This window comes from Centropristis striata, chromosome 11 (assembly GCF_030273125.1).
Source record: "Centropristis striata isolate RG_2023a ecotype Rhode Island chromosome 11, C.striata_1.0, whole genome shotgun sequence".
Classification (NCBI taxonomy): Eukaryota; Metazoa; Chordata; class Actinopteri; order Perciformes; family Serranidae; genus Centropristis; species Centropristis striata.
The window spans coordinates 3,234,630-3,259,572 of record NC_081527.1 but is presented as its reverse complement, the minus strand read 5'-3'; the positions used below and the strand labels follow the sequence as shown (position 1 = coordinate 3,259,572).

General features: G+C 37.1%; 1 protein-coding gene across 1 annotated transcript; it reads right to left on the bottom strand.

Annotated features, from left to right (window-relative positions):
- Positions 1 to 985: 985 nt before the first annotated feature.
- Positions 986 to 15,595, bottom strand: LOC131980945 (immunoglobulin lambda-1 light chain-like). The gene is made up of 7 exons (XM_059345240.1): positions 15,253 to 15,595; positions 14,837 to 15,160; positions 5,383 to 5,427; positions 4,466 to 4,473; positions 1,664 to 1,967; positions 1,457 to 1,531; positions 986 to 1,134 (listed from the first exon to the last, which is right to left on the bottom strand). The coding sequence occupies exons 1-7, from the start codon at positions 15,293 to 15,295 to the stop codon at positions 986 to 988; spliced, it is 948 nt and encodes a 315-aa protein (XP_059201223.1). The 5' UTR covers positions 15,296 to 15,595.
- Positions 15,596 to 24,943: the final 9,348 nt, after the last annotated feature.

Below are 24,943 nucleotides of genomic sequence, written 5' to 3'. Positions count from 1 at the left end.
GTTTATTTATTTCATATAGTTTTTTTAGATTTAATAAAAGAAGTAATATGAAATTTTGAACTTGACTATTGAGTACTTTTTTAAGTCTTTATATTTTGCTATTTTACTACTACTTATCCATAGCTATATACATGTAGATATATAGATACGTTTTACTTTACTTAACTACAGTGAAAACAAATTTATTTTTAAAATATTAAAGAGCTTTGTAACAGAGGTAAAAGTGATAATTTTTAAAATAATTCCCCAGATAGTAGGAGGGAAGATTATAGTTATATAAACTGATGCAAAATGTTCAACTTTTAGTTGATTCCAGAGTAAAGTCTGGTTTAAACTCTTGTTTGAGAATAAACTCTGTTGCCTTCAACTCTGACCGTCTCCAGTGAAGTTCTTGATTTTTTTTTCCAGACATCAGTAGTAAATCATTTTTTTAAGACTTGTTTGAGAATAAACTCTTAACTATTGTCTCGACGAACCTCTGACATAATTAGATAATTAACTGTCTAATTTGAACAGTACTATATATATCCAAGAGATTCTGTTTCTGATTATTTGCTCTGAAGTTAAACTGAAATACATCAAAACAAGGAGGTTTCAAAAAACAGACGGACTGTGATTTTTCACTTTATTGAGAATGTTTCACTCAAAGAATTTGAAAAACTTGATTAAAATGAATGAAAGAAACAGAAAATACGAAACAATAACATGTCTACAAGAAGCTAATGATTGAGAATAAATCTCTATTATTATACAGGTCGCAATTCAAAGTGGAAATAAACGAAAATATAAAAATAACACCAGACAAAATGTACACTTAGTAACTGCAGATATATACGTGTATATATGTATTTATATTTTTAGGATGACTGTATCTTCCTTTAACAGAACAACCTAAACACGTCATCATTGATATTTGTGAATACTGATCAGCGTGATGAATGAGATGAATTGATGAGATTTGATGGTGAGAACAAGCAGAAAACAGTCAGTCAGCATGTGTGCAGTTGGTGGACGGTCCCTTGTTTCTGATGATCATCAGCAGAATGATTCCACAGCAGAACACCAGACTCTTCACTATCAGCACTGTGTACAGCAGGCAGAGCAGCTTCACCCTGCACTGAGACTGGAAGGACCCTGACACACACACACACACACACACACACACACACACACACACACACAGAGTCACACAGTATGTAAATGTCATCAGAACATCATCAGATTTTCATCAGTATAACTTGGACTTTTCCAGACGGGACAAGCAGCTTTACATGAAGACAGGGGTCGGCTACACTTTGAATGAAAGCTCAAAGGTCCTTATTGAAGACAACAAGTCAGGGCCTCAGCCAGCTTTTGAGCTATACGGAGCCAGGACAGAGACTTTAAAGGTTGGCATTGAAAAGCAAAGTGAAAAAGGAAAGATTGTGTTTGAAGGAGAGGCAGCAGGTGATCTTACAGTCAGCTTGCTGCAGAGCTGGCAGGTCTGCTGGCTTTCTCTCTGGAGGACAGGAGGCTGCTGGAGCTGGAACCTCTGAAACAGAAAAGGAGTGAAATGTTTGGAGTTGCAGTGAGAAATGTCAGTCCTCTGCTCCTCTGCTCTCTTTGACAGCGTCTCCACATGAAGCTGAATCACTGCTGAACACAGTCAGCGAGCCTTCATTACCTTGTTCTGTTGGGGCCTCCACTTGGCCCCCCTCGTGCTGGACGTAGCAGTGATATTTATACGTGCTGATCTCTTGCTGAGGGAGCAGCAAGATGGCGGCGGTGCGTCCCGACTCTCTGAGCTCCAGCTGCTCTCCCTCAGCAGGGGGCAGCTCCTCCAGAGGACCGTTCTCCTTTCGTCTTTTCCAGGAGATGCGGACCAGAGGAGGAAACATGGCTGAGGCCAGACACAGCAGGGAGCTCTTCCCCTCCAGGTGGGCTCTGGGTGCTGCTGGGTACACGCTCACCACGGGCTTCACTACCTGCTCACCTGAAGTTTGACAGCAGCAACAAGCAGCACAGACACACATTGACACAGTCAACAGCAGCTTACAGCACTGCACTGCATTCAGTGTGATCCTGGAAACTACATGGACTCTGATCACTAAACTACTCATCAATACAGCACAAAGTTCACTACATATACTGTATTCACCTTCATATGAAACACACTCAGCATCTAATGTCAGCATGGATTATATGGGGACACAAGATCACATCTGTTTTTAAAAGGAGGCTCAAGACCCAACTGTTTGGTCTAGCTTTTAACTGATTATTTTACTATTCATTTATTCCCGTTGTATTTTAGTTTTTATCTTTTATTTTCTATCCTGTTGTCTTTTAGTCTTTTAGTTTTTATCCTATCCTGTTGTCTTTTAGTCTTTTAGTTTTTATCCTGTCCTGTTGTCTTTTTGTCTTTTAGTTTTTATCCTGTTGTCTTTTAGTCTGTTAGTTTTTATCCTATCCTGTTGTCTTTTAGTCTTTTAGTTTTTAGCTCCAGTGTTCCCTCATGGGGGCCTCCTCACTGGGGGGTGTGTTGGGTCTGCCCGTGGGGATGTGGTCTTGGAGACTCTCTGGGCACGGGGGACTGGGCGGCTCTGCACCATGTGTGGAGTCCACCCCGGTCTCCCCAGGTCCTGGTGGTCTCTGTGATGGCGTCCTCTATGGCTGTGGGCTCTGCCACCTCTCAGTGTGGATGCTCCCACAGGTTGCTTTTTTCCTCATCTGGATCCTCGGTGCCTTGCCATGTCTCTACACTGTCAATTAATATGTGCTGTGTGTGAGTCTGAGTGTGTTTGTGTGCGTGCATGAGTAAATGCGTGTGTGCATGTTTGTGTATTTATACTTACAGATGTGTATGTGGGGGAGGGAGGGGTGGGTTTTGTCATTTTTATTGTTTGTTTTTATTCTTATTTTCTTTTTTTTTGTAAATCACTTTGTGTTGCATTTTTATGTATGAAAAGCGCTATATAAATAAAGTTTGATTTGATTTGATCTTTCATTTCACCTTATTTATCATTCATTTTTCTTACCTATAGAAATTCTTTAATGATGATGACTTGTACCTTCATACAATGGACATGTCTTTTTATATGTGACACATTTTAAATAAAGCACATATTTACCTTCATGTCAAATATTATTTTCATGTTAGGGAACACAATACATTGAATGTTGAAGCTCCAGTCCAGTGTCTAGTTATTGAGAGGCGAGGCTCCCAGTTACTGCTTTTTGTTAGTGTCCTTGAAGGAGCCACAGGATGGCGGCTTTGCTTTAACTCTGTGTTCATTCACTCACATTGACATTACTGATGTTACTGACTGACACACTCCACATTTGGACTGATTTCTTTACTTTATCACAATAAATCTCCTTTAATTTATCATCATTCTTTGTGTCCATTCCCGTTTTTGTCATGGCCCAGGAGTCGGGTTATGACTAAATGGGGGCTCGTCTGGGATATTAACCACATATTTACCACAATAAACCTTTTACAATTTATATAGGAACAAATCAAGACATAAATCATTTTATGACTTTTTTCATTGCAATTTTAAATTCCTGAAAAAATATTTGATTCTGTCAAATGTGAATAAAAATGTCCACTTAATAAAATAAAATAAATTAAATATAATATTACAATATCATAATAATATAATATATTATAATATAATATAATAAATATATAGTTTGCATGGTGTGTAAAACATAATTAAAATACATTTACATCAAATTCCAAAATCACTTTGTCCGTATATCCATTTGAACATTGAATATATTTTCTATGTCCAGTTTTTAATTGAATATATTTCAGAAAGGATGTGAAAATTATCTCATTCTGTTTTATTTTCAACTTAAAGAATGTCAAAATTTGTCAGTGTCAGGTTTAAGACATATTTTAAGATAATATAACATATTATAATAACATAATATAATATAAAACAATATAATATAATATAATATAATAAAAGACGGTCTTGATCCTTTAGGATGAAGTCAAATGTTATTATTATTATTGTGAAAGTGTGAAACAGTTTTCCTTCATCATTTTCTACACATATGATTATAACTTACATATTTAATTAAATGCAATTGTTATTTTAATGATCTCAATAATTTTGTCTCTTTAAACTATGAATTCTTACCATTTCTATCTATTATATATTTTATTATATTTGGCACAAACTGTTTTCTTGCAATTTTAACTTCCTGAGCCAATGTTTGATTCTGTCAAATGTGAATAAAAACTGCCACATAATACAATATAATCTAAAATTAAATAAAATATATAATATAACATAATATATTTTGATGTAATATAATATTTTATATGTTATTATGTATTATAATGCAATATATTATAATAAAATATAATACAATATAATATAATATAATATAATATCAGCAGGTTGGGGCAGATTACTCTGAAATGGATGCAGCTGCTGAACAGAAATTTCACGGCAGTTTTTGTCATTATAGTAACTTGATCCACTGGATAACAAACATATGCAATCAGATTACTTTTTAATTAGACTTTATCCTATAAAACGTAAATACCAGCAGCAGCAATAATAAAACTTTGATACCCAAATAAAATTACATTTCTGCATCTTCCAAATTGAATAAAAACACGATTGAACATGAAAAAAGGACCCTGAGTTAATCAAAGATTAAATGACCCTATAAATATTATATGACAGAATTTAACATGAGCTCATATAATATAATACGGCAACTTAATTTGTGTTAAAATCATTTACACATTTTCCGCTGTATACTTTACTCTTTATGCTAAATAAACACATCACACTATTAATGAATAATACTATATAAAAAGTAAAACAACACATACTATTGATCTATACGTCCCTAAAGGTTTTATAGGTTATTATATATCTTTTTTTTTTTTTTTTTTTTTTTGACACAAACAGAAAAGTGTGTGCCTTTAGATATCATCCTGTATCACATGTAGAAATGACTCATTAGTCTCCATACGTTCTATTTAATTGACATATCATATTCAGTATGATAAATATATCTTTAGGAGATGTTTATCATCATATAAAACACAATTGTAGTAATAGTTATAGTGTGTTGTTTAATAAAAACAAGAGGCGCTGCTGAATTACTGAGAGGATCAAATACTGTATATTTGTAACATTTCCAATATCAAACTTTTTCTATATGAATCAGTTTCATCTCCTGCAGAAATAAAGAATAACTTGAGTTGTGCCGTGAGATTTAAACATCTTTTCAGGAATTATGAAGCTTTTTTATGTAACAATAGCTGCATGGCTGCAAGAATTCTCTACTAATGATGAAAAAAGTCACAAGCAGCAGAAACTCATTAAAACACATTTTCAATGAAATAGCTGAAGGAAAAAGAAAGTTTATTCTTACCTACAAACAGTTTAGTTCCAGAGCCAAAGATGTAGTACGATCCGCCTCGCACAGTGAGAAAGACTCGTACAAAAACCTGTCTGCTGCTGAATGTGTCAGCTGAGGTGAACCAGTCCACATTATGAAGCAGTATCATATTTCAGCTCCATGATGTGTTTCTCTAATGTTCATATTAACATGACTGTCTCTTCTTTTATGTCCTTTTTAGACACATTAGCAGAGTTTGTTGAGTGTCCGTGGATCGTTGGTTCAGACGTTCATGTTCCTCAGAGGATGAACCCTACTGACTTTGGTCAGTTTTTATCTAACACCATCATCAGCTCACGTCTTTAAATTGTCCATTACTTTGATTTATGACGTGTGTGCGTCCAATGACAGGACGCTGGGCCACACAGCCAGTGTGTGTTGCACTGTCGTCTTGTTTTGATTTGAAGGAGAAAGAGTTGTGATCCTCCTACTTTTTAAATCAGGTCAACACATGAGACCAGAGTTACCAACTTATCACCGCAATAAAACACTTTGGACTTCTACGACGCCGTCACTACACCCATAGAGGCTCCCGTCCCATCTCTCTGGACCGACTACAGCTGCTGCACTTCCTCATTCTGTCACCACAACAACTCACCACGTCATCAGGAGAACCACCACGTGAATGCCTTCAACCTTCGCCCAGTACCCACTTCCTCCATGCAAACTTCAAAACAAAAGCCTCTGAAAAAAGCCCTGTTCAACACAAGATTCCTCAACAATAAAAGCCTCATCTTAAATGAATTCATCACTGACAAACAACTAGACTTCCTCTGTCTGACTGAAACCTGGCAAAAACCCATGGAATATTTCACACTAAACCAAACCTTCCCTGCTGGATATTCATACATGGACATCCCTCGCTCTAAGGGCCGAGGAGGAGGAAAACACCACCAAGACCTCAACCCTCGGCCACTCTCCATCATTGCTGCACCATCTTTTGAACATCTGGCATTTAAACTCCCCGGTCCAAAACCTCATCATTGCTATTATCTGCCGTCCACCCAAACCCAACCCAACCTTTCTGTCAGATTTTTAGAATTCTTCACACAACTGTCTTCAGTCTCCCCATCTGTCCTCCTCCTAGGAGACTTTAACATCCACACTGACTCTCTTGACTGTAAAAGCACAACAGACTTTTTTTTTTAGATTAGATTAGATTGAACTTTATTGTTACTGAACAAAGTAACAGCTACTTGGACAACAAAATGCAAAATATAGGCCACCTACAGTAATGCCAATAAATTAGAATAGGAGTATGAGTTGTTACTGTTTTGCTCGCCACTATTCACTATATATCAATTTATTGTTGTTGTTTTCTCACCTGGTTCTTCCTGCGTGCTCTCCCTTTCCCTTTCTCCTTCTCTATCTTTCTCTCTTTCCCTTGGCAGAGACAATCATACACAAATATATTGTAGCAGACCATTTCCTACAGAAGTAATTTGATACAACATACAGATAGCTGGTTTATATTATCTGTTACTTTAGCTTAACACGCTTCAGAAGAAGAAAAAACAAGACAGAGATCATTATGGACTGTCCCTAGTCTCTCACCTGAATCTGTCTATTTTCTTTTAAAGAACTGTCGTATGTCCATTGGTCACTGGCAGACCACACACACACACACACACACACACACACACACACACAGAGAGACCGGACAGTAAAAGCTTGTTAAATTAAATAATCTGTGCTAACTCAAAAAATTAAAAAAGTTAATACACCACATATTTTCTGAGTCATTAGTACAAATTTGTAATTTTAAGTTAACAGTACTCGACCGCTTTCATTTATTTTAGTCACTGTACTCAAACAGTTTGACAGTAAACTTGATGACGTCACGTGCGCGCGTCCTTCTTCTCCAAGCCTGTCGGAAAGTCCGCCATTACCGCTACTCGCGTCGTCAAGAAAAGCCGAGAACGAAGCAACTTTCTCAGCAGGAGTCGCTAACAGTGAACGCCGTGCTGACCGCCCTCACCGCCCTGACCTCCGTTATTTTCATATTCGCTTTGGGAGCACTAATTTGGTAAGTTAAGAGTTGTTTAAGCGCCATATTTTAACGGTGTGCATTCGGGCTGTCTGCAGTTATTTGTATCTGTCCGTTAAATGTGATTTGGCTAGCTTAATTTGTAAATGCCTCACTTAACTGTTAGCTAATTTACATGTAAAGAGGGATTAGAAAGTGGACTTGTGGGATTTTTATGTCAAAGTGGAAATTTTGTCTTGTGTAGAAAGTTGTCTGCTAAATTTCATAAAGTTGATTTTACCACACAATGTCGACTGGAACTGCATGTTTCATCGGCATGCATGTCCGGGCATGTCTCGGCTTAACGGTTACTGAATGTTAATGTTTTGTATGGAGGGTTTAACTTTAAAGTTAAGGTCACATCAGTTTCAATTTCACGTTTTACCGGACCATTTCTGTTTTTTGTAACGCACGTAAACTGGCTTGTAATCAGTGTGGAAAAATAACCGCAGTCCAGCGGTCAAGTGTTCCCAGTCTTTGCATGGTTAAGGTCATTCCGACTGTCAAACAGAAATAAGATTTTATTGAAAACAAATAATAATAAATAAAAAATAGATAATATCTCTCTTCTTAACCTGAGAGTGTAGCAATACCCTTTTATGTCTTGGTTTAGAGATATAAGAACTGTTTACATTTTCCATTTGTCACAATATCTATAGATTAGCAAGAACTTAAGTCTGAGTAAAGTGAAATATGTTCATAAACCTGTTTTAATAAGTTTGGGATTAAGACATTTCACACTGTGTGAGGTTAATACATTAATCAATGTAATACTTCAAAGATATTGTACATAATGCTTTTGTTGAAAGTGTATTATCTTGCTTAAAATGTCATTCTTTTTTCTCTGAAGGCTGAAGCAACAGGCCGACATACAGAGTCTTCAACCTGGTATGTTATTGGCAAACATTAAGCTTTTTTCGATATTTGTTTTGCATAGTTGCTGAAATGTAAATTAATGCACCACAATCAAATTAATCTAAAACCTGTTTCACAAGTGTTTTCAATTGATGAGAATATTGTTTTCAATTGATGAGAATATTGTTTAATTTTACCATGGCTTGGCCTACGGCGCAAAGAGGTCATAAATGATGACCTACCTGTTGGAGAGATCCTGGAACGCTGGCCTGCTCTTAAAATAGAGTCACAGGTAAACAATATTTTTTTAAGTAAATCTATCTAGGCACATGTATTCAATTTCATTCTTCAGACTGACTTTGTCAGTGATAAGCTGAAAATATCCATTCAGGTTTGCAGTGAATACCATTGAGTGTGATTTGGTAGTGTAGTGGTATGGATGTTTTCCCCCAAACTTGAAACAGTTCAAGGTCAACGTTTGGCAGTACTGGGCAGTATTCAGGAATGCTTTGTTGCTGTTTATATCTCCTTACAGGGCCACATATACATTACAATCTGACTTAAACATTCATGTACTTTGTACAGGTCTGTGCCGAGTTTCACAGGATTGCAAACATCAACCTGAAGAACCAGTTCTATGCTGAGTTGGACCGACATGCCCCCCGTCTTCAGAGCTTGTTCAGAAAGAGAGCTGCACGCACAGGGAAAGTAGCTGACACTCTGGGTCAGCTCTTTGATGCTTATGACCACCAGGTCAATTGCTTAAGATTGTTGGTGCTTAAAAGTTGTACTATGTCGGTGTATGTGTTTGTGTAGATATATAATAATTCATATCTGTTTAGTTACTGTTATTCTGTTTTGTTCTTACACGCAAGGAACAATTTGATGTTCACATCAAACGGGCTGCTGTCCTTCGTGCCCTCCCAGCTTATCTTCATGAAGATGACTCTACATTTCTGAAGTTTTGGGATGTAAGTACAATTAAGCATTTGCTCTGCAACAATACAATACAATTACTGGTATTTATTTTTATTTTGTTACATTGTTTAAGTTGCTGCAATGCAGGAACAAAAAAAAGAATTAAAAAATGAAATAAAACAATACATATATTTGCTTATCTTTCAACCTATATCACTAGATATGGACCTTGTCTGTGAGAATTTTTTCAGCAAATGTTTCTTCTCTTCTACTGACCAGATTGCATTCAGGTTCTTGTTGCAGGCAATAAGTAATTCCATAAGTAGTATAGATAATGTAAGGTATACAATGGATGCAAATCATAAAAAAAAGGCATATACAACATATTGCATCTTTAATATTGTGCGAAGTGCTGAGTAAATTCCAACTATATTTCATTAATTTCAAGTGCTGAGCATGATTTATTCCTTTGGATGCCTTTGAAATGCAGCTCTTTAGCTTAAAAAATAAAAATAAATGTGTAAGTCTGAATTTTTAGAATCTCTTTTTATTACTTTTTTTTTTTTTTTTTTCTTGCAACAATGACAATGGAAAATATTTAGTCAATTGAAGATCAATGTTTTTGTTTATAACATGGTAAAATGAACAAATTTCAGGCTGGGAGACAAAACATTCTGTTCTACATTTTACATAAATAATTTTATATAAATCTGTTCCACATTTTATATTGACTGTGACCTGCGACTGACCTGAGAAACCATTTGCATTTATGTATTGTGATTATTGTTTTGGATGGTTCTATCTGACTGTTTTCTGTCTTCATTACTGATGAATTGCCTGCAAACAGCTTTGGGAGATAGCTCAGGTTATCTCACATAACAGTTCTCTGTTGTTGTCTTCAGATGGCGAAGTCTGATGAACCAATCACTGAAGATCTACCAGTAGGGATCCTGTTGATCAGTGCAGATTCAACAGATGCAACATTCTTCTGCCCAGAGAAGACTGCAATTGACCTATGGCTAAGCCACACCCCCAAACGCGATGAGCCAATCACAGTGCGCATAGCTAACTCAATACACTCGGACATTCTCTCCTTCCACATCCATTGAAATGCATTGGAGTTAGTCTGTTTTCAATCATTTTTATGTGTTTTTTCTTGAGATTTTAAGTTTAAAATGGTCAACCGGTGTGCATGGGGTACATGCAACTCTGACACAAGGTATAGCCCAATAATATGGGAGCAGTAACCCGGTTCCCTATGGCAGTGATTCCCAACCGCTGTTCCGCGGCACACAAGTGTGCCGTAAGAAATCAATATCTATCAATATCAAATCCAGCGACTCCGTCTTAACGAGCGCTAACGAGGTCGGCCGGCTCGTTAACAAGAGCCTCTTGTTAACGAACCGGCCGACCTGTTAGCGGCAGTTAGCTACAGTTAGCTCTGTAGCAGTACAACAAGCACCGGAATGAGCGGTGTCAGTGGGGTGAAAAGACGAGTGAAAACCTCTAACCTGTTAATGAAGGCCCTTTTGGGACTTCGAGATGATATTTCATTTTTCTGTCTCCAAAAGTGATTAATTGCCTCCTGTGAAATTTCTCTGACTGTCACAGCTGCCATAGCGCCCGTCACCGAATGTTGACAGTTTGTCCGAGTGAGTGGAGGGGGCGGGGCTTAGCCATAGGTCAATTGTACTTGAGGGTAACATAGTTATGGAATTTTCCAAAATGGCTGAGGCATTTGTCACACTTTTTGCACTTTTTTATGCCTTGCATCTAAGTTACCCAAACGGCATGTCAAACACGTTTGACTTCATCCAGAAAGTACTTATGGGCCTGGATGATGGGAAGTTGAGGCCTCGGGTGCTGACCCTTAAAAATGACTTGCTGATTGTGGAGGGATCCTAATATGTAAACAAAGTTCACAACATTGCTCAGGCCCGGTTTTAGTTGTGTTATTGAATGTACTATGTACATTTAGGTTGTAACATTTGTACACAAAGTTTTATGGAAATGTCTAAAAGTGTCTGAATAATGTGTAATGTGTGACAGAGGATTTCATTCATATTGTCACAGTGATTCACAAGTGATTGTTTTTGGGGTTTTTTAAAGGCAGTTTTTTAAGTTTTGGAAGATGTAATGGATACATTTTGGATGCCAAAGTTGGATAACGTTTATGAAAGTGTTTAAAGTATTGAAGTAATTAGGGTTCAGCAAAATATTAAGAGTTGAGCGTGGAAAATAAAAAGGGTTTTTTTCCATATAAAACACATAAAAAACAGGTCATAGGACACACATTGTTTTGAGGTTCTGGACTGTGTTTTAAATAATGCTTGAAATAATGCTTGAAATAATGCTTTTTCTATTCAAAACATATGTATTTGGGGCTTTTTAGTTAAAGCTACTTAAAACATTTTTTGAAACTGATTACATAAAATGTTTCAAGGTAAACTAACTTGCAGTTTTGCTTTTAAATAAAGTAATGTTTTTAATTATATAGGAGTTTTTGTGCATTGTTAATTTAACTTAAAACAGTTAAGTACATATTAAGTGAATAATTTCTTACAGACAACTTACATTTTTTATGTTAAAGGTAATAAAAATATTTAAGGAAGCCATACTTAATTCTATTCTTACTGTGAAAACAAAATACCAAGTAAAAAGTCCTTAAACAAGAATGTTTGTGTAACTTAAAAAATTTAGTTAGTGCCACTGAAAATAATTTAGTTAAAGCTACTTATATTTAAAATTTCAATATAACTCAAAGTTGAGTAAGTGAAACTAGAAAATTTCGATGTAATCAGTTTCACCAATTTTTTTGAGTTATATTAACTTGTCGGGTTTTACAGTGTAGGAGTTATCTTTCACACATCTCATACCTTTGTGTTATAAATAGCCTATATATATAGACCTACTGTGTGTGTGTGTGTGTGTGTGTGTGTGTGTAGTATATACTACTACGTCTGCATGAATGTAATGTGATTATTATTGTTGCAAAGTCTGGTTCAGGTTAAATCCTCTGCAAAACATGAATAAATACAGCAAAGAAAAACATTTAACTATTTTTTATTGTTACATTACATTACATGTCATTTAGCAGACGCTTTTGTCCAAAGCGACTTACAATAAGTGCATTCAACCTGAAGGTACTAGATCAAGTAAGTACATAACTTTAAGAGCTAACTGTCATTGCTACAGGAGTGCTATATGTTAAAGAAGAAAAGAAGAAGAATAAGAGCAATTTTTTTTTCTTTTTTTTATATATATATGTGTTAGGTGACCATGGCTTAACCGAGGTATTGTTGGAAGAGATAGGTCTTCAGCCTGCGGCGGAAGATGTCCAGGCTGTCTGAGGTCCTGATGTCGGTGGGGAGCTCGTTCCACCATTTGGGAGCCAAGATAGAGAAAAGTCTGGAGGAGGTTTTGAGGCGAGTTGACCCACGCAGGGTGGGAGTCGCCAGCTGTTTGGCTGATGCAGAGCGGAGAGGACGGGCAGGGGTGTAGAGTTTGACAAGGTCCTGGATGTAAGTAGGACCTGAACCGTTAGCAGCAGAGTACGCCAGAGCTAGAGTCTTGAAGCGTTTCCGCGCAGCCACAGGTAGCCAGTGGAGGGAGCGGAGGAGGGGTGTTGTGTGTGAAAATTTGGGAAGATTGAAGACCAATCGAGCAGCTGCATTCTGGATGATATTGTCTACTTTGACAGTAAGACACAACTGAAAAATATCAAATATGAACTAGGAATAAATAAAATTCATTTAAAAAGCCACAGTGAGTGTTTTCACACATACTGGTATTATACAGTGATTATGTCGTTTGTTTTCACTCTGGTCCAAATGCCCTGACAGGGAGTCATGTTTCCATGACGACGGACCAGAAAAAGACGCGTGTGACGTCAAATTATGTCTCTAAAGTAACGATAAACTTTAACAACAGAGACACAAGTACGCACTTCACAGGTACACAGTTAATTTGTCGCACTGCTCCTTTTGTTTAATAAACGGACCGCTCCAGTTTGACTGTAGCTGCGCTAATGGCGCTAACGAAGCTAACCGGGCTAACTAACTGTAAAACGGTGCCTGGACTCCGGTTCTCTCCGATATGGTATCTGAATGTGAACAACTCCAGGTAAAAGGAAAGAAGTATGAGACAGAGCTGGAGCAACTTACTTAGTTGATTCCCAACACGACAACTAAAGGATTCTCACTCTGCGTGTGTCGCTGGATGCCGGTCGGCCAGCGGAGCGGTGCAGAGGGAGCGGCTGAGAGGAGGATGATACCATTTGCTAAGCGGGGGTGTTTTCATTTTCATCCTTAACATTTACATTTAAACCACAAACTACGGAGTTTGTTTTGGACATCATTTAAGTTTGTCAAAGACGAACAAAAATTTTAGAATAACAACATTTCTTACTCCAAGTTTTAGGGGTGAAGAGCCCATGATTATAATAATAATAATTATCATTATTATTATTATTATTATTATTATGATCCTCCTACTTTTTAAATCAGGTCAACACATGAGACCAGAGTTACTGTTCACACAAACAAACAGTGAACAACTCAAACTAAACTTTAGGACAAATATTGTAAACACTCAAATATTTCTGTTGACCTGAAGGTCAAAAATATAAAGCCAGAATGAACCTTATTGCTTGAAAAGGTTTGTTGCCAAGTGAAATCTAAAAGTGATCTCAGTGTTTGGATGTATGTATATAGGCTTTGACATTAATATCATTATTCTTTGTTTTCAAACCTTCAAATATCTTGTATATTAATATTCTGTCACATACGCTCATGAGACATTTCTCTGTTGATTAGCAGTTAAAATGAGATCTTAAAACTTGTATAAATATGAGGATTCATCCTCTGGGGACCATAAACATCCACTGTAGATGTGATAGAAATCAGGCCAACAGTTCTCTTGTTCTGGATCAAAGTTTTGTTTGGATGTAAAGACGGAGCCAAAGGTCCCACTGCTCACAGAGAAAAACCTTCATTCAATCCAAATACATTTACCAAATCTCTGTTGAGGGGGAACTGTCACAAATCCTACAATTCACTTGTATCATTTACTGAAGTGAAATGATCTGCTCAAATCTGTTCCAACATGTGATGGAAGAAAGCTTTTATTGTGAAGGAGCCACAGGAAGCAGGTCAGCATTGTGAGGAGGAACGGACTTTATTCCTGCAGCAGGTCAAAGCAGAGGATTTTAATCTTTATCAAAATGCTGAAGCTTGTTTTTGTTTCATCATGTTTTTAATGACAAACTGCTTTTCAAACAAGACGTCTTGATGTTTTTTACTCAGTTTATTTGTAATATTCATTTGACTCTTTTCTCTTTCACTTCTTTTATCTTTGTGTCTCTGTGTTGCTAGTTTGTCCTCACTGTGTGGAACAACAATAAACCTGCTGAAATATCTGATAAAAATATGAATAAATATCATATCAAATAAATCCTGACAGCAGTAAAGAAAATAAATCCCTCAGTTCAGTGTGTTTGTGACTCTGGCTGAGATGGAGGTGAAATATGTGAACCTGGGCTGTGGTTTACTGCTCTCTTCCTGTCACAGACACTGTTTGACATCTGTTCATCTGGAGGTTTTTGTACAGGCTGCAGGGATATTTTATCACTGTGGGGAAAAAGCTTTATACAGGAGCAGTAGTAGGTGGCTGAATGATTTAGTTTAACGCTCTGGATCTGCAACTCACAGCCGTTCTGTTTATTCACAGCTGAGAAATCATCTTCCTGAGGATGATTGTAATCTTTATATATGGTACCATCTCTCCAGATACGCAGAATCCGTGTGAATGTTTCTGTGTCTCTCTTCTGGTACCAGTATACAACATTGCTATCACACTGTTCAGTGCCTCGACAGCTGAAGGAGACTCTTTCACCAACTCTCCTGGTCCATGTTAAATCCTCCTGAAGCAGCTGTGTTGCCATGGCAGCCAGCGCTGTGTGGAGACAGACAGGTAGATGAAGGTGAGTGTGACAGTGTTTGTTAAAGGTGGAGTTTGTTGGCTCCTGATTGGCTGGAAACACTCACCTGAGCACAGACAGCACAGAGCAGCAGCTGGGAGGAAAAGCATTTTGTGCAGCGGTGTTTCCTCTGGTGAACCTGGGGAGAAGTGGCGCTCTGATGCAGCTGAGGCCAAACAAGGAGGAGCTGCGAGATCAGACGAGGGCCACGTGGTTTCTAACAGGTCCTCAGACCTCCCATCAGCCCCTGTGGTGGAGAGATAAGGCTGCTTCAAAGCACCTCACTTTCCTGTGTCTTCACACTAATATTAAACAGAGTCTTCAGCTGTTTTAAAGTCTCTGCATTAGCTGCCTGTTTGCTTCACAATTGATTTTAAAGTCCTTTTGATTGTTTATAAAGCTCTTCATGTTTTATGTCCTATTTATTTCTCAGAGTTGCTTTTAGCGTATGAACCCTGTAGAACCCTCAGGTCTTCTGCTCGTGGCCTTTTAATGATCAAATTTTTAAATTATTTATTTATTGTCTTTTATTGGTTTAGTCTGGCTTTTAATAGAGCTCCGTTTATTTGTTTGCAGTCTAATTATTTACTGTATTTATTTTTTTAAATGTATTTTATTATTTCATAATTGTCTTTTTTTTTGTATAATTTTTAAATAAATTTTATTTATAATAATAATAAAAATGATGATAATAATAATAATAATATAATTGTTATTAGACTTTGGATTATTTTTATTATTTTTATTTTTGTTTTTTATAATCATTATTTATATTTTTTGAATAACTATTTTCTATTTTTTATTTTCATTCATTAATATCCATTTGTTGATCAAAATATCAATATATTTAACTATTTATTACATTCCATTGTTTGAGCTCATCTATATAATTTGATCAATAAAATTAAAATAAGTCAAACAGCAGCTTATTTTATGATGAAATACTTTGTGAACATTCTTTGTCAGTCTCCCTTTAAATGGAATAACACTGTGAGACAAATGTCAGTCTGTTCCTTTAAGACGTTGAGGGAACAGTCATGATACATTTCATATTATTTTCACAGATTGTTCTTCTATTACGTAGGGTATAATTCTGAACAGTTGGATCATTTTCAACGTGAAAACATATTGCATCACATGTGTGACATCACATGTCTCTTTACGGTGTTAGAAAGGAGTCACAGCCATAAATAAGCTCTAACAACATGGCTGTGTGATACAAACTGAACTTTATCACAGACAGAGAGCGCCACCCTGTGGTTAGTCACAGGAAGTGCAGGTACCCACATGATGATGATGATGATGCTGATGATGATGATGATCACACACACACACACACACACAGTTTTGAATGTAACTGAAATGTGTAAACTGGACAAAAAAGGTTTTTGAGTTCACTACATTATTATTATTACAACATATTCCAGATTTATTATATTTATTTGATGGAGAAAAGTTTCTTAATAAAAGTTACATAAAGGAATAGAGGTTGTCTTGTGCTTATTTTGAATTTGTCGACTGTTTTAACATTTAACATCAGCACAAGATCACAAACCAGACTCCATTCAGAAATCTCTTGTGTTGTGATTTCTTCACGCTGTACTAGCAGAGCATGGTCAACAGTATCAAATGCTTTTAATAAATCTACAAAGAGGGCGGCACAATCATTTCCTTTGTCCATGGCACATATAATATTGTTTGTAACAGATGTAATAGCAGTAAGTGTACTATGTTTTGATGTGAAACCAGATTGTAGGGGACTCAGCACATCATTTAGTGAGAGGAATGTTTGGAGCTGATTGTTGACCAGAGATTCTAGAACCTTAGTGAGACAGGGCAGTTTGGAAACTGGTGGATAGTTGTTGAGGTTTGATTTATCACCACTCTTATGTAGTGGGACAACATGTGCTGATTTCCATACCTGAGGGATAACAGCAGAAGAAATGGACAGATTAAACAGGTATGTCATTTGGTCTGCTATATGAGGAGCAGCAAGCTTTAAAAAATAAGGATCTATTTTATCCTCACCTGTTGATTTCTTGCAGTCTAAACCCTGAAGTGCTTTGATAACAGCATGAGACGTAAAAGGTTGCAGTGTAAACAGGGAGGTGTGGTTTGAACAGTGGTGGTTTGGAGACACATGAGGCAGCAGCTGACCAGTAAGACCAGGATATAATATATCAAAATGGTTTCCAGCAGCAACAAAATGTGCATTGAAAGCATCACAGATGTCAGCTGGTTTATCTATTATACAGTTATCTGATGTGATAGAAGGAGGAATAGATGCACATGATTTGTTTTTCTCTATATTAACTGCTCTCCAAAATGTTGATGGGTTTGTAAAAGAGCTGGAGATGAAGTCAATGTGATAATTAGCTTTAGCTTTTCTTAAGGCGGAAGTGCATTTGTTCCTTAGTTTTCTGAATGTGAGCCAGTGAGCTGCCTCATCACTGAGCCTTGCTGTGGCCCACGCTTTGTCTCTTGCTTTGAACATCAGTGCTAGTTCAGTGGTGAACCAGGGGCTTGTTCTATTTTTAACTCTATGTTTCTTATATGGTGCGTGTTTATTGATCAGTGACAGAAAGGAATTTGTAAAATAATCCAGAGCTGAATCTATATTTGGTATTTTATGCGTGTGGTGAATGTTACTTGCAACAAGGTGACAGAGGAAAGCCTCCTCGTTGAAGTGTTTGAAGTTTCTTTTGAGTATAATTTTGGAGCATGATTTTTCCATTTTTCCATTTCTGACACAGGCTACAGGGCAGTGGTCACTGATGCCAAGGGCAAAAACAGCACAAACAGTGATTGTGTTTCTCCTGTTAGACAGAATGAAATCTATCAGTGAGGAGTTTTTGGGGTTCTTCAGGTTAGGTCTGGTTGGCTCTTTAATCAACTGTGTCAGATTTAGATGATCACATATGTCTTTTAAATGATCTGAGTCAGATGTCAAGCAGTTTAAATGAAAGTCACCCAGGACCAGCGTCTCTGATTTGTTGTACTGAGCGATGAGGTGGGCTAATGAATTGATTGCACTGGGGATGGCTGAGGGTGGTCTGTATGCACCAACAACATGGATGAAATGATTACTGGATAGGTTGATTTAAGAGCCATAAATTCAAAGGAATGAGGTATGCTGACATTCTGTAGTACAGTAACAGATAAACATGATTTGACGTATACAGCCACACCACCCCCTTTCCTTCCAGCTCTGTCTCTTCTGGATAGATTGTAGTTATGCAAGGAAACTTCTGAATCATGTATGTTGTCTTTGAGCCAGGTTTCTGTTAGGACCAGGATGTCTGGCTCAGTCTGTGATAGTAGAATTTCCACTTGGTCTAATTTAAATTGATTGCACAGACTTCTCATATTCAGATGCATCAAACCAGGCCACGTCTTGATTTAAACAGCTGTGGGTTAAAGAACTCTTCCCTGGAGTCATCACAGAAGTTAGTTTTATATTTATATTTATTTTGGAAGGTTTTATAGTTATGAAATGTTTTGGCCTGTGAATTCTATTGTGAATAGACAGACAGTGTTTTTGATGAGCATTTGTAATAAGAACAGGGATCCTGAAGGCAGCAGCAGAGACAGAGAGTGGAGGACAGGGTGTGTTTTGGATCTCATCAATATATTTAAACATGTTGGTTTATTAAAACAAGACATTTGAATTCATGTGTTTGTGCTGTGGGGATTTATAACAGAGATGTTTCACTATTTTCTGACATTTCATTGATAAGATTAATAAAATTAGACATATTCTTTATGATGAGAAATGTATGATGGGAACATAATAATGTCTGCAATGACTTTAATACATTTCTTTAATTATTTAACAAATTGTATTTTATTGTTTATTAATTATTTATTTATTTATATCACAATTGACTTGTGTGATGATTTATTTGGTATTTTATAATAGAGATAATAGAGAAGACTTTCCATAATACTGCTGATTTATAACAATAAATGTCCTCTGTGATCTATAATCTTTTTATAAAGTTTCATCATCTCTGAGATGTTTTTAGGCTTCATTAAGGGTTATAATAGTTGACTGACTGTTCCTTATCTCTATTATAAAATACCAAATAAATCATCACACAAGTCAATTGTGACAAATATAAATAAAGCAACAAGTTGTGAAATAATTAAAGAAATGTATTAAATTCATTGCAGACATTATTATGTTATTTCATCAAACATTTTCACAACATTACTTTGTTGGATATGACTTTATTTCATTATAAACTAAATAAAATGTCATAGCAGTGAGACTTTAATTTCTAAACCAAAACCATTTGAAGGAACCAAATATCTAATCTCATCATAAAGAATATGTGTAATCTAATATTATTAATCTGATCAATGAAATGTCAGAAAATAGTAAAAAAAAATCTCTGTTATAAATCCCCACAGCACAAACACATGAATTCAAATGTCTTGTTTTAATAAACCAACACCTTAAAATATAAGTAAATATAAGATTATGACCATATATGACAAAGAAAAGCAATAAATATTCATTTTTGAAAAGCCAGAAGTGTTTGGCATGTTTTGATGCGATATATTAACTCAAATGAAGAAAGATGTTTTGACTCATTAAAGTAGATTTGAATGATTCAACACAACATTAAAGTTTAAAGGTGGATTTTCACTGGAGTTGATTCCAGTCAAATCTAATTTATATTATCTTACCTATAAAATGTGAAAAATAATAAAACATTGCCTGTTATAATTTCCCACAGCCCAAACACATCAATTCAAACTTAATAAACCAAGAGTCTGTATATGTTTAAATATGAGTAAATATAAGTTTATGACCATATATGACCAATAAAAGCATGAACTCTTTAAATAGGAGAAGCTGGAACCAGCAGATATTTGACATTTGAGCTTGTAAAATGACTAAAATGATGATTTGATTGTAAAAACAGCTGCAACGAGTGGATTAATCTGCTAATTGTTGCAGCTCTATTCTCACACATCACACGAGGACTCTGAGGAAAGAAACACACTTTTCTCTGATTTACAGCAAATCTCAATGAAAGCTGGTCTTCTTCTTCTCCTTGTGGAAGACTTTTCCATCAGCCTGCTTCCTCCAGCTCAGTGTGACGTCGTCATTCAGCCCCTGGTCCTTCAGCTTCTGTTGGAGCTGACAAACATTATTACTCACACAGAGATTACATTCTGCTTTCTTCTTTACATTTCATCCTCTGGAAGCTCTTTTTCACACTTTTTTCCTCACATGATAGTTTGTGACTTTCCCTGTTTCTACTTCTCATGTCACGTTGCTGTCCAAAGCATTGTAATGTTTATAACATATAGTTTGTGAATGATTTATTATTTTAAATGTCTCTTTATCTGTTTCCTCCTCAGACTGTTTCTTTTACTGCTTTAATGTGAATTCACTCTCTGAGGGCTGATAAAGTTTCATCTCATCTCATTTTAAATTTGCTTCTAACAGTCATTTGTTGCTCAGTTTTTGCATCAAAGTTGAATAAAAAGAATCAAAAGAAGATTCACCTGCTTCAGCATTCCCTCAATCACAGCAGATACAGTCACACTCATCCTCAATCTCTTCACTTTCTTCAAAGACGCTTTAAAAAAACAATCAAACATGATGAGTTGAGAGATTTCTGCTCTGATAATAATCAGCATCCTGTTGATATAAAGTGTCCTCAGTTAGTTTTGTCCTGCCTGTGGTCAGTTTAGAGCTATACTGCAGGCCGCCACCAGGGGGCGTTCAGGGGTTTATCAGTCAGTTAGAAGCAGTTACTTCCTCCATCTGTTGATATTCTCACATTGAAGTCAACACAAACTGATTATCTGCAGTTGGTCACTGCACGCTAACATCAGCATCCTGAGTGTTCACATTTATTGTCCAGAAATGTTTTTTATCTTCTCATTTCATGCTAAAGTAAAGCTAAATCTAATATAAATACTGTTTGAATCAGGGGTTCCCACTCAGATGGAGCGGAGCAGATGAATGGATACTTCTTGTCACAGGTCACATCCCCCCATCCTCCAGAGGAGCTGAAATCTGCTGCTGTACAAGCCTCCTCCCCCAGTTATCAGGTTGCCCTGACTTCCAGTGTCTGAACGAGGAGCTGCTTCCATCCCACCACTTCCAGGAGTCTCTGAAAAGGCCGATCCAGACATATCTTCCTGCTGGAAGCAGCTCCTGGACCTTCTGCTTCTCTGTCTTGTTTCTCACACTGGCCAGGTCTGTGTGGTGTTCTCTGCAGCAGCTCTGGGCCTCAGTCCAGCTCATGGAGTCAGTGAGGACAAATGTCACATCCAGCCCTGAAAATAGAGCAGAGAGAAACAACACTGATGCAAACTTTATATCTGAGTTTCTCTGCGTCTGAATATTTTTCTCAGCAGTTTGATGTTTCTTAATGAATGTGAGCATGAAGCTGAAGTCACCGTGGAGCTGTGTGCATATCAACTCCTTCTCTTGCAGCCCTGTTGACTGAGACAGTGAGGTGGGATAAAGCTGTTAATGATGGAGCTCTTTATATAAACCTTTATATATTTATATCAATGAAGGCAGGACTCACAAAGTCCATCTGCTTTAAATGAGCTTCATGTAAGTGAAGACAGAGAGGCAAAGAGCAGCAGAGAAGGGGAGAGGTCAACAAGCTCAACTGCTCTGTTTTACCTTCACTCATCAATATTCTCCCCTCTGACATCACAGCAGACCGCCTGTTTCTTCTCTGTGACACTCTCTATACTGAGCTCTACTGTTTTGTCCCCCTGATGATGGCAAACAGGGCCGTGCAGAGACCTTTGTAGGGGCAGGTGCTCAAAGTTAAAAGGGGGCACATGGAGCACGGATTTGAAACACAATAGAGAAGCATACCTTGCAGTATAACCGGTTGAATTGTAGCAACCCATATTCATAAAGAATGTAACATGGAATCACAACATACCATATCATTGTACATACTGTACATTATATATTTGTTAGCGGTCAGTGCAAAGCAAAATGAGTCACTGTTTGACCTCATGGGGACATTGAAGAGCTTCTGTTGAGGGGTTGCTGAGGAGGCTGCTGCTGCTGATATTGCTGTATTGATCTGATGTTGTAGACACTAAAAAGAGCATGGGAGAGATAGTAGCTGATTAAACAAGTGTTATGTGATCATGACAAGATGCAAAGATAACTAACATGTAAAATGGCTCACTGTGACTGACCTGCCGTGCTGCTGATAGTTGGAGGAGACTACTTGCTGAGAGAGGCTGCAGCCAAGGCTGACTGCTTGAACTAAACAGAACAAGTTGCTCATTCAAAGCCATAATTCAAGCTGTGCATTAATTTAGGACATATGAAGATAATGTATTAGGTTGAATTTAGATCATCATTGCACACTGGCCTGTTGCTGAACTGTGGCTACTCTTCCTGGAGTCCTTGCTTTTCAGTTTTAATCAATCTGGAGGACACAAATTAATCAATTCTGACACCTCTTTATTTGAATTTCACAGCTTTATTTTTGTTTTCTAACCTCAGTAAAACCAAATGCAACCGATTGTTTTTACACAAATGTTTCATCCTGTATTTATTAAACACGCAGAGTGACATTTCATACCTTTTCAAAAATTGTACTGTATAGCCACAAATGTTGTCCATTCATAATCTGCCCTTTATTATTCCTAGTGCTACTAATAAAATAAAAAATAATTAAATGATATAGAACTCACATATTCAAATATTTTTGTGCTTTTATTCAGTTTGACTATCGACTTTGCGCAAGACAGCAAGGTTCTAAAAGTTATATAATTTGTATGCATATTATATTTAATTTGTGTATAAATGTTATAAATAAACAAGTACTGATATGTTTAAATGAGCGGTTGAGAAAATCAAGACTCATATTCTTCTAATATTGTTGTGTTTATACTGTAATAGTCCAAAATTATGTGAATATGCATATTGCATAGTTTTAGTGAAATAACATAGTCTATGCCTCGTTGCCTCTAGAAACATAGAGGAAAACAGCTTGACAGTGAAATAACACATGATATCTCTCTAATGCACTTTGCCCATGACAAGAGAAACAGACAGAAACAACAACAACAAAAAGAGTGACGTACTTTTCCCCACAGCACGCTGTGTGTGGTTAACTAGCGGCTATAACTTGTGAGAGGTGTGTGTGCAGATTTGTACGACACAGAGGATGCTCATTGCTCACTTCACTTCGTCAGTCATCTTACAAGAATACACCGTGCACAAACGAATACCGCTGCAAAACTTACTCACCGGACCAGTTGTTGACACGAGACTCGCAGTGGCCTCTCCAGCAACTTAGCGATTAGCAGCAGGGCGCGTGCCTGGGCGCGTCAGGGCAGTGAGGGCACATTGTGGATCATGTGACCGGACAAGGTAGATCTAAATTATTACTATTTTGTTTTATTTATTATTATTTTGGGCCACACAGACGGACTTGTACGGACACACATACAAAACAAACAAAGAAAAAAAAAAAACCCACACTGACAAAAGGGCACTTTGGGCATCAAGGAGCAAAGGGGCAGGTGCTCAAGCACCCTCCGCCCCCCCCCCCCACCCCCCCCCCGCACATATTTTGATACTATTTAACTGATTGACTCAGATTTAAGTCTGGAAACAAGAACTGATAAATAGAGGTATTAACAGGTAAATAAAACAGGAAAATAGAAATTCAAATAGTGTTTTTGGAGTTCACAGAAAATGGAAGCAGTAACAATGAACTCAAGTCGTGACTATTTTCACAACAAAATGTCAACAGAGCCCAAACTACTTTAGTTTAATCCACTTGAGGCTGTTTTTTATTTCCTGTCTCCTGCTGTCTTTGGTCGCCTCAAAAAAATGACTTCAATGTCTAACTGTAACTCTAACTTTTAGGTGTGCTCTCTCTCAGATATCTGTTTGTTTGTTTGTTTGTTTGTTTGTTTCCTCAGCTCTATGACGACTGTGGTCCAGTTGTAGAACCTGATAATGTAATAAATTCCCCATAATGTAATAACCCTGAGAATGTAATAAAAATCTGCACTTGAGTCCATTGAAAATGTAATAAAACCTGATAATGTAATAACTTCCCGATAATGTAATAAAGTGCATTTCCCAATAATGTAATACACTTTTTACCAATAATGTAATAAAGTATAACACCAAGCACCTTTAGATCTCAAGAAGCTGTTGAATGCATTCGGTTGTCATGGATACCTCGTTTGTGAAAAACGGATGAACGGGTCAAAAGTGAATAAACATTCAACTTTGACCTGTTGGTGGCGCTAGAGCTCTTGAGCTAGAGTTGATACACAGTATCACCACTTGAACCCAAGTAATGGGTGGTCTGCTGTTAAATTATTACAATATTGGGGAATTATTACATTATCAGGACTTGTGAAATGAAGGCTAACCTGATAATGTAATAACCTCCATTAATGTTATACTTTATTACATTATGGGGTTCTACATCCAGTCGCTGCAGGTGAAGACTCCACCTAGCAGAGCCTCGATCCAGAACCAGAGACCAGAACCAGATCTACTCCACTCACACACACATGAGCCTCAAGAGTCCAGCTTGTACTCACCAAGAAATGGAGCGATGTCTGCGAGCTAGTTCAGGCAGGCACCTGGTGCTGTGCTGCCATACTCAGGGCATGCTCCACTCCTCATACTTCCTCCACCTAAACACTCCCTCTATCCAGTCTGGAGCTCTATTTAAGATGAGAGTAATCCTCAGCTCTCCTCTGCTGCTGATGCTGCTGCTGCATCT

What these genes read in the sequence shown, in the direction of transcription:
- LOC131980945 (XM_059345240.1), bottom strand. Translation starts at nt 15,295, where the DNA reads ATGCTTTTCCTCCCAGCTGCTGCTCTGTGCTGTCTGTGCTCAG. An exon ending in GGAGGCCCCAACAGAACAAG is followed by an intron (nt 1,532 to 1,663) that starts GTAATGAAGGCT and finishes TTTCTGTTTCAG; the next exon opens with AGGTTCCAGCTCCAGCAGCC. An exon ending in AGCTCTGCAGCAAGCTGACT is followed by an intron (nt 1,135 to 1,456) that starts GTAAGATCACCT and finishes TGTGTGTGTCAG; the next exon opens with GGTCCTTCCAGTCTCAGTGC.